We start from the raw sequence: 17,193 nt of genomic DNA, 5'->3' as shown, positions 1-17,193 counted from the left end.
TAGGGAAACTGTAGGATGAGGAATGAGTGGCTCAGTGAAGTCAGTGAAAAATTATTTTTCTTAAATGTGTTGAGACCCCCTCTTTCTTTTGTTCTTCTCCAGTTAATGGTAACTGTTTGGGGGGAATTTCTTTTAGAGTTACTGATTGTATCAGTCAAGGTTCACTTGCAGAGCATAGAATTCACACTTTATCTTTCTGGTTTTCCTTGCCATACTTCCCACTGCCCCCCACTTTTAAACCAGTCATTGAAGTTGTTATTTTTGGCTGTTTTTATTTTTGTATTTGGGATGTACCTAGCTAGTATATGTGTTTTGCAAATGCTATTGCTGTTATTTATAATGTTTGTCTTATCAAAAATTTTACATATTCAGTGTTTTTCAGATTCTGCCCCATGGAACATAGATTTGGGGAATTGACCTGAAATTTTATACTGTCTTTAAACAAAGGTTAACTTCTCCCAGTTTATGGAAAAACATATAATGCCTAGTTTTTCCAGTTCTCCCCCCCTTCTCCCTTAACCTCCACTTGGTGTGAATGTTTTGTGCTTGTGTATAAAATTCTCTATTGAATTAAGTAGTAAATGGTGATAATTCGTAGTCATCTGCCAATAATCCTTTTTCTTCTTGGTGATTTACTCCCTAACTGTTTGAAAATTACTGTATTTAAATCTCTTGATATAAATATTTTGTTTTAATGGTGGCATCTATTCTTATAAACGCAAATTCAGAAGAGTAATGATAAAGCAAATCAGGCCATCAGATTGTAAGAATAGTATCTGTAAATATTTACAGATATTTACTAGTATATGAGAATTGTATTGTGTGCTATTAGTATATGAGAAATATATACATGTATATAAAACAATGAAAATTAGCCTTTTGGAAAAAATCTAGAGTTTGATGAATCTTCTAAGAAGCCCAATGAACTAAGGATTGTCAGGTGATGCAACTTGCGCTTGCCGAGCAGGTGTTCTGAGTTGGCTTAAAAAGGGAGGCTACATTTCTTGGCTCCCTTTTTCCAGTTCACAGAACTTGCTAGCTCTTGGTTTTGCCACCAGGTAGACTCCATCTCAGTACACCTTCAGAACGCTGGCATGTCTAACTGTAACTTAAGTGTAACTGTAACTTAACTGTAACTATGAAGTGTTCTGTACACATCAGGTGACCTGACTTAAAAGTGCTGGGCCACTATATGGATTGTTTTCTCCTGTGCCTTCCACCCTGGGAGAGTTACAGAGTGAAAGCTTTCTTTCTCTCACAGAGGTGTAGTCCTGGTGGTGCATTTTGGGATTAGTAAGTAAAAGAACGCTGTGGGAATTTAGGGTGGGGGAAGTTCACTCTGAAACTGCGTCGCTCAGGGAAGGCTTTATGAAGTGTGTGGCATGGTGAATTAATTTGATTTTAAAGGATGTGTTATGCAGATGGAGCAAGAATAGTTCACTTTGTGGAAACTTACCTTTGCTTTTAAAAGGAAGCCCAATTAAGTGCTGAGTCACCGTAGGCCTTTTAAAAAACTGTTATGGTCTTGAGATGTAGAACTCGAAGGGAATTTCTTTGCTCTTAAAGGAGAGGATGGAGGCATTTCATGCTGGCTCATCTTCTCCAATAGTGTTTGGCCTATGCCACCTTTCTCAGAATATAGACCCAAAGGGAGGGGATCTTCTGAGACTTTTAGCACTATCATCAGTCATAGGTTGGTTAGCAGTCTGTTTTCTTCTCGTTAATTGAACAGCAAAGAACACTCACTAATTGAGGATTTTAAAGAGATTACAAATTCTTATGGATAAAAATAGCATTGGTGGTTACAAGTACTCAGCTGGAGTTAAGAGTTATCCGTCTTGCTTTGGGAAACAAGGTGACCAACTAACTGGTTTCAGGAAAACTATCTCTCCTATTCCAGTGATTAGTTAATAAAATTACTCCTGACAGTGGCAGGCCAAGAAGCTCAGGCAGTTACATATTTTGAGACAGAGAACTCATTGTCCAAAGGTCTCAGAAGAGCATTTGCAAACACACAGGATTTAGAACAATTTGCATAAATCTCCCCATGGATAGTGACATGGCTCCAGTATTGGGGTGGTTCCAGGAACCCCTCCTTGGCTGTATCGTGGGGTGACGCTGTGCTTGGTGAGAATTCAGTCTCCTGATAGTTTTTGCCAGCAGGATGGGGTGATGGGACGCTGAATAAGCCTACTGTTTGGTTCCACATAAGGACTCTTTTGTGTTGGCCTGGGGCAGCCATGTTCAAGTTTGTCTTCTTTTTCCCCAATGATGTTTTTGGACTTTGTGGGCTGGAGAATTAAGCACAACACCTATTCTGAGCTAATCTGTCAAACTTTGCTCTGAAAGCTAACCATAGTCCCTTGTATTCTAGAATGTGGTAAATAATAGTCATACATATGGAGACTTAGGATTTTTTTTTTCGTTGAAGTATAGTTGATTTACATTATTAGTTTCAGGTGTACAACGTTGCTATTCAATATTTTTTATAGATTGTACTCCGTTTAAAGTTATTACAAAACAATGGTTATATTTCTCAGTGCTGTATAATTGGAGACTTCTGGTTTCTTAAAAGTAGGGGAGAGGAGGAGACTGCTTGGCATGACCAGATAGCTGGGCATTCACGCCTGTCCATTGTGGAACTGTGGGAAGTAATTCCCTTCTGTTAATATTGTTTGCCTTGCTCACTAACTTCTCTAAGAACTATGTTCTCTTACATAGTTAACGAACAAGTTGTACTTTAATATTCGCCTATGAAAGGTGTGGGTCACTCTGGAGTGTAGTTTAAAATGCCAGGTGGTTACAAATCTGTTTCAACTTTTCTTTTTTTTCTTATTCATTTTGGAAAAACAATGGTATATATTAAACACTACATATTAGGAGCTTTACTGGTTTTTTGCACAGAATGTTATCATTCTAGAAGCCACATAAGGAGGCTTAATTTAAAATCCAGAGAGTAGTTTATGCACTGGGGAAATTTAGTGCTTTAAGTGTAAAAATGAAATCCACTGATTTCTAACCTGGAGTTTATTTTCTTTCAGTCTGCTAGCTTGATTTCTCAGCTTTGTTCTAATAACATAAACATTTTTATGTTTGTTTATAGGTGGCTTTAACCAAGAGAGCAGATCCAGCCGAACTTAGAACAATATTTTTGAAGGTCAGTATAAAGGAATCTATTTTGTTTTTTGTTTGATTTGTGTTCTGTAACTTTGAAGATTATTTTTGAGCAGCTCTTAATTTCATTGTTATATTTTTTAAAAATCCCCGAAAGTATCTTAAGACATATAAAAGAGATCCTTTACAGTTATATCTATTTTTAAAAATGTATCAGATACTTGTAGGCGACTGTTTGTGATGGCTGCAAGATTTATGTTTTACTTTCTTTTGTCTCACACAGTATTAGGTATTGAAACAGAGTTGCTGAGGGTGGGGCCGGGGGGGCGGGGAGGGATTTAGTCTCACAACGCATTTACCTTTCCAGAATTGACTTGGGCAGTTTGATGATACTAATGCTTTTCCTCCTAAGAAGTTTAAAGCTCTTCGTAAACATCTTAGTAATCCTTCTTTCATCCAAAGGGGACCAGCCTTGTCTCTCCTTAGAGCATTGTTGTTGCTCTTATCATCATCATCTTCATCATATCATTTTACTTCAACTGTGGTGCCCTTGAGGAGGCCCCAGTATGAGTAATAGTAGATACTACATCAGAACAGACAGCACACAAGTTTATTTCCTTAGTTTCTTATGCTTGCACCTACTTTGTGATATTAGGCACTGAGTGATTAATACTCTAATAAAAGCCTACCTCAGGTGCCAAACACTGGACCACTTTTAAGGTTATTTAACTGGCAATGAAGTACTAAAAAAAGAAAGAAAAGGCCGCTTTTGTAAAGAAAAAGTTTAAAAATATATATGTGGACCTTTTCTAAACATGGTGAAAAGGTAGCTGTGCTATATATAAAGAGGATCAAGCCTTCAAGTGAGAAACTTATTATACTGCTAGGTATCAAATATATGGCTTAGGAAGTTATTAATTCTGTGAGCATCACTTTCCTCATCAAACTGTGTCACTATTAAAAAATTGAGGAATCAAGGAATTTGAATACTGATAGGATTATTTGATATTAAAGAATTGTTATTAATTAATTTTTTAGGCCAGGTAATGGTATTCCAAATATGGGAACTATAGAGTCTTTTTCTTTTAGAGATGTACACTGAAGTATTTACAGATGAGATTATGATATCTGAGATTTGCTTTTAAATAACCCAGTTTTGGTGAGGTAGGAGAAATAAGTGGGCAGTATGATGGTAATTTTTGCAATTGGGAAATGGAATATTGGGCTCATTATACTATTCAATCTACTTTGTATATATTGATATATGAACATTTCCATAATGTCATAAAAATGTAAAGATTCAATGAAAAAACTTATTTGAAAGTGATATGCATTAGATATGCACGTGATATGCATCAGATATTGATTCAGTAAATGCTTGAAATTAAATAATTCAAAAATAAAAGACGGACTCCAAGAGAAAATGGTTAAAAATATGAGAAAAAAATTTATAAGGTGGATTGTATTTTATATAAGAAAGCAGAATTCTTTATAAATTTGTTTTTTGCCCAGAAAGGTCAATACAGTGTAGAGATTCTAAGGTGGAAAAGAATTCTGGATAACAAAAGTCCAGGAAACAGAAACACATTTCTTTCTCATCTAGACTAGTGTTTGTTGCTGTGCACGTTGGGCCCCCCGTGATTGGGCTGAGGTGTGTATGAGTGAACCACAGACATTTTAAAGATGTGTATTTAAGGTCTACCCTTATGATGTAATTCTGGAAGACCACTTGCAGAAGAGCATGTGAGTGGGTTGCTAAGGAACCTAGAGAGTTGCATAAAATTTGTTAACTCTAGCTGGCAAAGTCATAATCATTCCTTGAACTCAGGATCTGTGTACTTCCCATTTTCTAAACCAGCAATAGCTGTGGGCATCCTTCTGACGGGAAATGGGAACAACTTAGAGTGTCTAGATGGTGCATCTTGGATACTTACTGGTCTTTTGATGTGATCCAGTGCAAAGGCTCCATGTAAAAACTGTGCCCACCTTTTGATGGCACGTGGTGGCTGCTGAGGCTGGGTTAAGATTCTGCTTTCCATATCTTTTTTCCAGCTGCCACATCTCAGTAGCAGGCAAGTCTTTACTGGAGACAAATGAGATTGGTCAGGTAGACCCAAGGAGGGTAGCAGTCCATGCAGAGTTCTGGAGAGCCACCTGTGGGGCTTCTGTGTCAGTGGGCCTGAAGGCTGGGCTGGAATCTTTGGGACCAGATAGGGGAGTGCTGCCTTCTCTTGGCGTGGCTGGGACTACGTGGCTTTTGAGTGAGAGTTCCATATGACTTAGAGTCCGAGAGGATGATGTGGGGCAACTGTCCCCGAAGAAAACAGTGGTCAGCAGTTTCTGGAAGGGATTGTGGATCTGGCAGAGGTTCAGGTGATCTCATCAGGCTTGGGTAGTGTGGTACCAACACAAATCCACCTTGGCTCTGCACGCTGAGGATCTCTTGTTTACTCTCTGCCGTAGACGCTGTTATGGGGGAAGAATAGGGAGAGAGGCGCCTGGGGGCTGGACCAGGCGTGTCTCTGCTGGGGCTGGGCTTTTCAGTTAAGCATGGATCAGCAGTGAGCATGCTGTAAACCTGACTGCTTTGCTGACTTTCTATGACTCTTTCCTGACTTTCCTTATTTATAAATATCCCAGCCTTCTCTCTGCTAAACTAGTTAGATGATTATTCTGTAGCTTCTGTACCCTTTGGACCAGATGTGCTGGTAACAGGGGAGTGGCAGCTGTGAAGAGCAGAGAGAGCTAGCAGAACCAAAACAGATAAGGAAAGAGGGGTCCTGGTGGGCTAAAATGGGCCCAATTCTGGCTTATTTTAGTTTTTTGGAAAGAGTTAATTCCACTTCGTTTTTTGAAGCTGCTTACTGTATGTTAAGTACAGTGTCAGGTGTTGGGGATATAAAGATGCATAAATCATGGCTCCTGCCCTTAACTATTTCACTGTGTGTGTGTTTAAGTGTAAAAAAATAATATGGTTGATCTGCATTATATAGCATTAATTAGCAGGGAGATGATGTGGGGCTAATTACATCTTCCTAGAGAGGGTCATTAAAAGTTGCGGGAGGTGGTGATATTTGAGCTGGTATTTATCAGATGGAGAAGGTGGAGAGGGGTTGTGGAGCAAAGGAAGACCGTTCCAGGCAAAGGCAATAGTATGACCAAAGCAATGAGCTTGTAAGAGCGCCAGGTGTGGCAGTGACCTGCAGCATAGGGTCTTAGGCAATGGTACTAGAATGTAGGCAGGGTGGAACCTGGCATAAAGCATCCCCAGCCTAAGGTGTTTGAATTTTTTTATGCAGGCTTTTCTAGTGATGTGTGGCGGGTAATGTTTTGTCTGGATGTAGAAGTTGAGGTCTAGGTGTAGTCAGTTGTGTTTCTCACCTGAACGTTGACATGGGATTTTCTTCTGCCTAACACTTTCCGTGCTGCTTCATGTTAAACAGGTGTGTATTTGAGTGCTTACAGTTTAAATAAAACCCCATGGAAATTCGCAGTGAGTGGGATGTGCAGAAAAAGGAGACCAGATTTACAGGCATGCAGAAGGTAAAAAAAATCTTAAGTCAGCACAGTCAAGGGTCACTTGTGTGGTTAAAGCAAATGCCACAGGAAATGGGAGGAGGGAGCAGTCCCTGTGGCGGGGAGAGGTCAGAGAAGGCTCCTTGGAGAGGGAACTTGAGGAGCCCCGGGGTCGTGTGGGAGCTGGGGAGGCACTGAGGAGGGCAGCTGAGGCTTCTGGGAAACAGGACCACATTGGACGGAAGGCTTGGAGGTGGGTTTGGGAGCAAACAGCCTACAGATTGAAGGATTCCTGCTCATTCTTCAAATGTTTATTTAAATTCAACTCTGTGCCAAGGAGTCTGCCAAGTATTACAGTGTGTGGGTGACAAAATTAGAAAGCAAATTGGGAGTTTGCTATTTTTGCTAAACAATAGGAAGCCATTGAAGGTTTTCTGAGTTATCCAGCGACATGGAGTGTGGGTCTGAGATTTGATTGGTGCAGCAAGACCATGGGATAGGCAGCGACGGATGTAATTGTGGTGTGAGACCCTAATAACTTGATGAGGGTTTTGGTAGCAGGGAGAATGGAGAACGGGCAAGTTAAAGACATTTTGAAGGACCATTTGATTGAAAATGACTGATCTTTTATTCTTTGTCAACAAAAGCATAACATATACTTTAAAAAATGTTTGTAGGCAAAATTGGAAAAATAATTCCTTCTTTGAAAAACTTTTTTCTTATGACAAAACAGTTCCTATGTTTTGAAAATTTAAAAGGCAGATGTGTATAAAGAAATGTAACTTGTGATCCATATATATTTATGTCTATATGTTTATATATACATGTATCCATTTCCCTCTCCCTGTTTGTCTCTGTATATGAATATAATTATTTTCCTTAACAGGAGGAAAAATACCATTTTGTATCCATTTTTTCCCTCACCTAAGATGTTATGAATACCTTTTCCTATAATTGAAAGCATTTCTGCATTATTTTTATTGCTATCATATTACTGTATATGGCTGTTTTACCATAATTTATCTAGCCACTCCCTATTATTGGATGTTTAGTTGTCTTCTCTGCTCTGCTATCATTAACAACACTGTAATGAATACCCTTGAAACTACATTTTTGCATATAGCTAGCATTTTCTTAGGATAAATTCATAGAAGTGGCATCGTTGGATTAAAGACTGGGTTTACAACACTTTAAGGCTTTTGGTTCTTGGCAGACTGCCTTTCAAGAAGATTGTATCAGTACATGTTTTTGGGAATATGGAAGTTTTCATTTCTCCACATTATGACGTCAACTCAGATTATTAAAAAAAATACAGCAGTAGCAATAAAAAACCTTTCTGCCAACTTGTTAGTTGAAAAATTGTATCTTCTTTTAATTTTTTATCAACAGTAATATATTTTTCTGTATTAACTTTGTGATAATTGTATTTAAAATTTTTTGTTATAATTTACAAATATACAGAAAATAGAGTAGTACAGTAAACACCCACATAACCACCACTTAATTTCTTAAATTAATATTTGTCATATAGTTTCGCATATATATATTTAATGATATATTTCAGTGTAAGTTAGCTATCACCATGATTCAGCCAAAATACTTTGGCATACAGCTCCAAATAATAAGAACAGTTTCCCTCATGGCCATAATATATATCACTGTGCACTTAACGAAATTAATAGTAATTCCTTAATAACATAAAATACTTGATCCATATGCAAATTCTTAATTATACTTTATTCCACCCCTATAAGAGGGAATCAGGGTGAAGAATGGTCAGATGTAGTGGTCAGGTGTGCACAGCATTTCTCTGTGGCTAGAAAACAGTCAAGGAGAATTTGCCCTTCAGCCCTTAGATGTGAGTGATTTGTGGCAAAAATGGGTGGCTGGATGATTATAGTTCTGGTGTGTTCACAGTTGATAGACTATTTTGTTCAACCAGTGGTGAGCAGGCCAGTTACGCCCCCTGGCCTCTGAGCATGCAGTGTACTGACACATTCCTTTCCTTTGGTACTGTATTCATTGGGTGTGGTGGTGCGCCTTCATGTTGACAGATGGTTTATTAGTCAGGGTTCTCCAGAGAAACAACCAGTAGGAGATGTCTCCATCTCTAGCTCTAGCTATTTATCTATCTAATGAGATTTATTATGAGGAATTGGCTCACACCATCCCATTTTAGAGGCTGAGAAGTCCCATGATATACTGTCTGCAGGCTGGAGACCCAGGAAAACCTGTGTTGTAATTCAGTCCCAGTCTGAAGGCCTGAGAACCAGGGGAGCTGATGATGTAAATCCCAGTCTGAGTACCAGAGAAGACAGGTCCCAGCTCAAGCAATGGGGAAGGATAGAAGGTGTGAATTTTTCTTTCCTCCACCTTTTATTCTATTCGGCCCCCAATGGATTGGATGAAGCTCATCCATATTGGGGAGGAAAATCCACTTTACTGAGGCCACAGATTGAAATGTCACTCTCATCCAGAAACACCTTCACAGACACACCCAGAAACAATGATTAATCTGGGCACCTGTTGGCCAGTCAAGTTGACACATAAAATTAACCATCACACTTAGTATTATACTAGGTTGTGCAAGGAATCCTAAAAGCCTTCCCATTTTATAAGTATATATGTTTAATCATATTAAAACTTCCAAAAATTGTAAGGGAGAGAAGCTTCAGGTCATTTGTAAAATCTATTACCAAAGAAGGATTAAATAACATTTCAAAGATGTGGTAGCTGTAAGGTATAGTCCACTCCCCTGACAGGGACCCTCTCTGTCCATCAATCTAAGGAAAACCTTTGACATGTTTACTTTAATCACAGGCAGACCACCCCAGGCTTGGTGATGAGCTGGTTTTTAAAACTGCAGAAAACTGTGTTCTTTGTGTCCAAATTAACATGTTCTTACATTTAAGAGATGATTTATCACCTCTAAAAACATGAGGCAGATAAAATATCTGAGATTTTTAAATGTAAACTGTTTATTGAGGGTTAAATGAAGTGCACAAATCATAAATGTACAGCTCCATGAATGTTCACAAAGTGAGTACACCCAGGTACCCAGCACCTCAGAAGCCCTCTGATGCCCTTTCTAGTTAATACCCGCTCCTTCCAAGAGTAACTAGTTGTCTGACACCATATATTAGTTTGCCTGGTTTTCAACTTTATATAAATAGAATAATACAATATGTATTCTTGTGTCTAGTTTCTTTCACTCTTTATTTGTAAGATTCATGCATGTTGTCATGTGTAGTTGGTATTAGTTTATTCCATTGTGTGAATATACCACAGTTCACTTAAATATTCTACTGTTGACGTTTGAGTTGTTTTCCATTTCTTCACTATTCAAAATAATGCTGCTGTGGGTGGGACCAGCTTAGTGCTGTGGCCCCGATCCAACCCCTCTGGCCCCAAACCAGCCTCTACCCAAGGTACACACATGGGGGAAAAAGTGAAACCCGCACAGAAGTGAAACCCTAAAGCCCTCAGGCCCTGGCCATGTTCCAAACCAAGGCAGAGACTGCTGTCATACCCAGGAGAAACCCAGTTTCTACCCCCCAATAGAGCTGTGATGACCACTGAGCGGAGAAGCCCTGGCTTGCACATGGCTCTGGCTCTAGCCCCTCCAACTCCAGCTCCACCTCCTACCAAGGTGGTAGCTGCCAGTACACCCTGGAGAAGACGCAGCCCGTGCTCACATCAGATCTTTCTGTCCCACCAAAGCCACTGGGCACGTGTAGACTGCATATGGATGCTCCAAGGACATGCCTTCAAGGCCAGGAAAGGTAATTGTTTCACCTAATTTCACAGAGACAGAGAAAGTTAAACAAAATGAGAAGACAGAGGAAAATGTTTCAAATGAAAGAACAAGGAAAAAAAACCTGGGAAAAAACACTAATGAAACAGATAAGTAATTTACTTGATAAAGAGTTCAAAGCATTAGTACTAAGAATCTTAACTGGGGAAAATAATAGATGAACACAGTGAGAATTTTAATAAAGAACTAGAAAATATAAAAAAAGAACCAGCCAGCACTGGAGAATATAATAACTGAAATGAAAAAAAAAAAACACTAGAGGGAATTAACAAGAGATGAGGTGATATAAGTGATCTGGAAGATAGAGTAATGGAAATTGCCCAATTTATAGTTTAAGGAACTTCTGGGACAACATCAGGTATACTAACGTTTGCCTTTTAGGGGTCCCAGAAGGAGAAAAGAGAAAGGAGTAGAAAGGGTATTTGATGAAATTACGGCTAAAAACTTCCCAGATATCCAGGTACAGGAAGCACAGAGGGTTCCAGACAAGATGAACCCAAAGAGACCCACACCAAGACATACACTTAAAATGGCAAAAGGTAAAGGTAGAGAATTTTAAACGCAGCAAAAGAAAAAGTCACATTCAAGGGAACCGCCATAAGGCTGTCAGCTGATTTTTCGGCAGAAACTTTGCAGGCCAGAAGGGAGTGGCATGATATATTTAAAGTGCCAAAAGGGAAGAACTTACAACCTGGGATACTCTACCCAGCAAGATTATCATTCAAAATTGAAGGAGAAATAAAGAGCTGCTCAGGCAATCAAAATCTAAAAGAGTTCATCAATACTAAACTGACCTTACAAGAAGCATTAAAGGGTCTCCTTTAAGTGAAAAAGAAAAAGCTCCAATAAGAAATTATAGGAAGGGAAAAATCCCACTGGTAAAGGCTGTAGATCAGCCACTTAAATAAGCTAGTATAAAAGGCTAGAAGCCAAAAATTGTAAAATTAACTAAACTACAATAAACAGTTAAGAGACAGACATGAAGATGTAAGATATGACCTCAAAAACAAAATGGCAGGGAGGAATAGAAAATGTAGATCTTTTAGAATGTGTTTGAACTTATATGACTTAATCAGTTGAAAACAAGTAGATATAGTTATAGGTCAACATATATGAACTCCATGGTAACCACAAATCAAAAAACCTACAGTAGATACACAAAAGCTAGAGAGAAGGGAACACAAATATATCACTAAAGAAAATCATCAAACAGCAAGGGACAAGACTAAAAGAAGAAAAGAACAGAGAACAACTATAATACAAAACAACCAGAAAACAAGTAACAAAATGACAACATACTTATCAAAATAATATTGCTGTGGACATTAAAATGCTAAAGCATGGGTTTTTTTGCTTTTGTTTTTTGGTGTGAAATTGCTGGGTCTCTTCTTACGTGTATGTTCAGTTATAGTAGATATTGCCAAGCAGTTTTCTAAAGTACTTCACCAGTTACATTTGCTTCACATTTTGCAAACATTGGTTATTTCTTTTTAATTATCTTGTGTATGAGTAGTGGTGTATCGCATTGTAGTTTTAATTTCCATTTTTGGTGGAATTTTTTTAGGGGTCGGTAGCTTGACAGTGATTCTAAAGATCATTTGGGGAAAATCAGAGTGATTATGGCCAATAAGACTTGCAGGAGAAAAGTAATGCAATGTTTTGTTTTATTCTTATTGGAGTATAGTTGATTTACAATGTTGTGTTAGTTGCAGGTGTACAGCAAAGTGAATCAGTTATACATATACATGTATCCACTCTTCTTTTAGATTCTTTTCCCATGTGGGTCATTACAGAGTACTGAGTAGAGTTCCCTGTGCTATACAGTAGGTCCTTATTAGTTATCTGTTTTATATATAGTAGTGTGTATATGTCAATCCCAGTCTCCCAATTTATCCCTGCCCCCGTTCCCCCCTTGGTAATCATAAGTTTGTTTTCTACATCCATGACTCTATTTCTGTTTTGTAAGTTCACATTCATTCGGCAGATATTTATTGAACATGTTTCACTATCTGCCAGGCAACAGTCTGGAACTTGAGGATATAGCAGTGAGAAAGGAAAAAAGTCCTGTCCTGGCAGAGCTTTCCCTTTAGTTATAGCAATTAAGATGCATGTAATCTTGCAAGAGTAGACAGGTCAATGCCTAGGATAGACCTGAAACATTTCCTGCTGCAGTGATGACAGGAGCTGTCAGCCCATCCTGGCATTCTCCCATGGAGTTTGGTCAGAATACATCTTGACCTTAGGAAGCCATTGACAACTGATCAGAAGTGGTACTGAAGATGGACTTGCTTGCCAAGCCTTTCCCATATGATAATTTAGTATGTGGTAAACATTACATCCTAAATGGGGGAAGAGAGAATGATTTGATGTATGATCCTAGGACAACCAAGAGAGTAAGTAGAAAAGACTCAAGGTGGAGGATCCTTTTTCAGACCATAAAGAAAAACAAAGTACCAATAATGTACTGAAACTTAAAGGTAAAAGATAAACCTATTCAAGAAAAGCTAAGAGAAAACGTGGGTGAATATTTAGTCTTGAGATGAGGAAGAACTAGTTTCTAAACTTAGAAGTAATGGAAGAAATTGCAAAGGAGATAAAAATCTACAGCCTCAATTATATAAAAATATTAAACTGGAAAAATATTTACAACAAGTATGATAGACAAAGGGGGAAAAGGCTATGTTCTCACATTGTTGGTGAGACTGTAATTGATACAATCTTTCTGGAGAGCAGTGTGTTAATAAGTATCAAGAGCCTTAAAGATGCTCTCCTTTGACTCAACAATTTCTCTTCCCGGAGTCTAGCCTTTGAAATTTGCCAGGAATTTGGACAAATGTTACATACAAAGCTGGTTACCTTAGCTTTTTAAAAAAATACCCCAAACTGGAGATAATCCAGTAATCTAATAATGTCTACTGATGGGAAAAGAGTTAAACTGTGTTTTTAAATAAATAAATTATTCACTACTATATGCGAACATAGGTATAATTCTAAATCATAGGATTGCTGTAATTAGAAGTAACATTTCCTTTATATTTCAGTCTTGTTTTGCCTCAGGAAAATCAAAGTATAATCCTTCTACGTTTGCATAAAGCCAAATTCATTGCTAACTGAAGAATAGTAGGATTAGTGGGCCATCTTTGAGCTTTTCTTTTGTACTGTGCTAAAAAATGTTAAACGAAAACCAATAATCTAGAACATTTATAAAATACCTGTTGTGTGTAGGGCATTGTGCTAAGTGCGTTACATGATTGTTCATTTATTTCTAGTATCAACCTTAAGAGCAGGTAGTGTTGTTATCCCCATTTTACAGGTGAGGAGCCAGAGGCCCAGAAAACTTTAGTTACTTACCTGAGGCCCTACAGGTGGTTAGAGGCAGAGGCAGAGCTCTCTGCAGCCCAGGCCCGACGGACTCTAAAGCCCGTAACTGAGTATCTAACCAAGAGCTTATCCCACATTGGAATGACTGAAATGTAGAAATGACAAGTGACGTTTTTTTAATTAATTTCTTTTTATTTATTTTTGACTGCATTGGTTCTTCGTTGCTGTGTGTGGGTTTTCTCTAGTTGTGGAACGCGGGCTTCTCATTGCGGTGGCTTCTCTTCTTGTGGAGCATGGGCTCTAGGTGTGTGGGCTTCAGTAGTTGTGGCTCTCGGGCTCTAGAGCACAGGCTCAGTAGCTGTGGCACATGGGCTTAGTTGCTCCGCGGCATGTGGGGTCTTCCCGGACCAGGGATCGAACTCCCGTCCCCTGCATTGGCAGGCGGATTCTTAACCACTGCACCACCAAGGAAGCCCCAACAAGTGACTTTTTAAAACAGTTTTAACTGGGATTAACTGCCGTTACAGAGGGAACAGAGATGCTATCATTGCACCTCTGTTCACTGTGCTCTCCCATCACTGGCTGCTGTCACCCAACTAGCTCTCTTCTTGTAATTCATGGTCCTCATCTCTCTACCCCCCAAATCACTGTTTGATCCCAAGGATCAAGAGGCCCTCCCCTGCTCCACAGGGATATGTGTGATGCCCATGTTGTTTCTCAGCATTTCCCACAGCCCCCGGTCCTCCACAGAACAGAAATGAGCAGTTTCCACTTATGTGAACTGGAACGTCTTGCAGGCAAGACCTGTGGGAATGCTGTGAAAAAGCATCACATGCCACCTTATTCTCTTTTTTTTTTGGCCACACTGTGCGGCACGTGGAACTTCCCTGACCAGGGATTGAACCTGTGCCCCCTGCAGTGGAAGTGTGGAGTCTTATCCACTGGGCCACCAGGGAAATCCCACCACCTTATTCTTGTTAACCATTTCTGCTCTAGAATGGAGAGGACACTAACCACAGCAGCATTTCTTACCTGCTTTCATAAAATCTCACAGCAGCCATGCTGTTAACAGTTTGCTCTCCAGCTTATCCTTTTTTTTTTTTTTCAACGTTATTGCCTTTGAAACAGGAAAGGGGGAAAAAGAATTGGGTTGTTTTCATTCATGATTTCAGAATTCTGCTTTTTTTAAAAAAAAACAAAACTATATGTTCTTGCTAAAGAACAAGACAAAATTTGTCCTTCTAAATTTCTGTAAACCTGGGTTTCTCAAACTCAGCGCTGTCAACAGTTGGCTGGGTGACTCTGTTATTGGGGTGGAGGGTCGTCCTGTTCACTGTGGATATTTAGCAGCATCCCTGGCCTGTACCAAGTAGATGCCAGTTTCTGCTTCTGCCCCTCCCCCCAAGTTATGACAATCAAAATTGTCAGCAGACACTGCCAGATGTCCCCTGTAAGGAAACATGAAAACAGAGGCAGCTCAGAGCTAGAGAACTCCACCCAAGAAAGTCAGGTAACGTACAGAGAAGGCTAGTCCTTGTGCATTGTGCTTGGCTATTGGGGACATTGGTGTTTGTAAGCTGGACAGTCAGGCTAAGCTGCCTGCAGTTGAGAACCGCTGGTATAAAAATAAAACTCGGCAAACTTAATGGGGTTTTGCTTTTTATTTGGAGCGATGGGAAATAACTGTTCTTGTGAAGAGTGTATTGTCATGTCTGATATTTTATCCATTGAATATTCTCCGCTTTTTCACATATTGGTTATATACTTTTGAGAACAAAATATATTTTCTCTCTTTTTTTAAACAGTATGCAAACATTGAAAAAAATGGTGAATTTTTCATGTCTCCCAATGACTTCGTCATTCGATATTTGAATATTTTTGGAGGAAGCCAGCCTAATCCAAAGACTGTGGAACTTTTAAGTGGTGTGGTGGATCAGACCAAAGATGGGTATGTTTATTTTTAATTATCTCGTTTAATTGTTTTATGTTTGAAACAGCTTTCTGTTGCTTTAATGATTAGGAAGTCAGTGTTTACCTTCCCATCTCTTAAGAGCATTTTCTCTCCCTATTACAATTAATACGTTATTTTAGAAATAATACCCTTAACATTTCCTTCAGTGTTCTTATCACAGTTGGGGATTCTATATGTGTATTTCTTGACATAGTTTAAACAACTTTATGGTTTCACAACTCTTGTAGTTGAATGGTGTGGAGATGTGCTCAAGCGTATGTAGTATATTGGTATTTTTGAAGGCCACTGTGAAAATTGTGAGTAAATTTAAAACATAGCTCTGTGAACATAACTTTTCTACAGTCTTTCTCTCTGCTCAAGTAACTTTTAAATGTCACATATGATTAAATGCTCTAAATCTAACAGACAGAATAATGATTCCAAATCCCCAAGAAGGGCATTCTGCCCAAGCTGGAAGAGAGACACTGGACCATCTAAAATTAAATAGGACACTTTGCAAAATGCCTTTGGATTTTTTTCCCTTACCAGTCTTTTCTGTTTACATTTTTAAAAATGAGTCATTCCTAAGTTGTATAAGAATGCAGTTGGGGCTTCCCTGGTGGCGCAGTGGTTGAGAGTCCGCCTGCCGATGCAGGGGACACGGGTTCTTGCCCTGGTCTGGGAAGATCCCACATGCCGCGGAGCAGCTGGGCCCGTGAGCCATGGCCGCTGGGCCTGCGCGTCCGGATCCTGTGCTCCACGACAGGAGAGGCCACAACAGTGAGAGCCCTGCGTACTGCAAAACAAAAAAAACCCAACCAAACAAACAAACAAAAAGAATGCAGTTGGCTTTTACCATTAAGTGCAGAATTTTGGGCTCTGAAATATTGGTAATACGACCGCCAGTGTCCCCTAATAACCAAGTATGAAATATAAGAAGTAGCCTTCTGTATATAAACTGTAGTAGATCCAGCCATCTGGCCTTGCCACGTGCCAGCACCCCCTTTGATAGATTAAGCCACCTGCCATTCTGGGGTGGTGTTCTTTAGCTCTGAACATTCTCTGTCGGTCCTGTGTCTGATTTTCCCACATGCATGGGTTTGAGATGCAAACAAAGTAAACTCCAGTGCTGCAGTGCGAATGCTCTGTTTTACCAGCACCTTCGTTTTCTTGCTTATGCACCTGTTGTTCCATCATGCATGGAAGTAACCTCCTCTAAAGTGAAAGTCTTGCAGATGGGAGGAGCGTGCGGAGGAAATTGGCAGTTATACATCTCGTAATATGCTGGCAGATTGCTGGATTATATTGTCTCTGTTTGCTCCAGTAGCAGTTACTTGGGCTACTCCTGTTTTCTGCCTCCCCAAGGTGGGATTCTTTGCTTGATAGGAAAATGGCATGTATGAGCAGGTCTTCCTTCCCTTACAGGACCTCTCTGGGGAGGTGCACGGTGAGGCAGAGGTATATTGTATATTTCACA

At 39.4% G+C, this 17,193-nt stretch overlaps 1 protein-coding gene across 3 annotated transcripts in view; it reads left to right on the top strand.

The window, feature by feature from the left end:
- SLC25A13 (solute carrier family 25 member 13) overlaps nt 1-17,193 on the top strand; it is a 205,760-nt gene that overhangs the window by 29,035 nt on the left and 159,532 nt on the right. For 2 of the 3 annotated variants that reach the window (XM_007450665.1, XM_007450664.1), the window contains exons 2-3: nt 3,104-3,157; nt 15,571-15,713. In XM_007450665.1, coding sequence (XP_007450727.1) covers nt 3,104-3,157; nt 15,571-15,713 — 197 coding nt within the window. Of the gene's footprint in view, nt 1-3,103; nt 3,158-15,206; nt 15,276-15,570; nt 15,714-17,193 lie in introns of those variants that run through there. The other variant, XM_007450666.1, reaches the window with a different exon arrangement.

The sequence above is a fragment of the Lipotes vexillifer genome, unplaced genomic scaffold (genome assembly GCF_000442215.2).
Source record: "Lipotes vexillifer unplaced genomic scaffold, Lipotes_vexillifer_v1.1 scaffold172, whole genome shotgun sequence".
Taxonomy (NCBI): Eukaryota; Metazoa; Chordata; class Mammalia; order Artiodactyla; family Lipotidae; genus Lipotes; species Lipotes vexillifer.
Note: the sequence above shows the minus strand (reverse complement) of the source record. Positions and strands in the feature narration are given on the sequence as shown.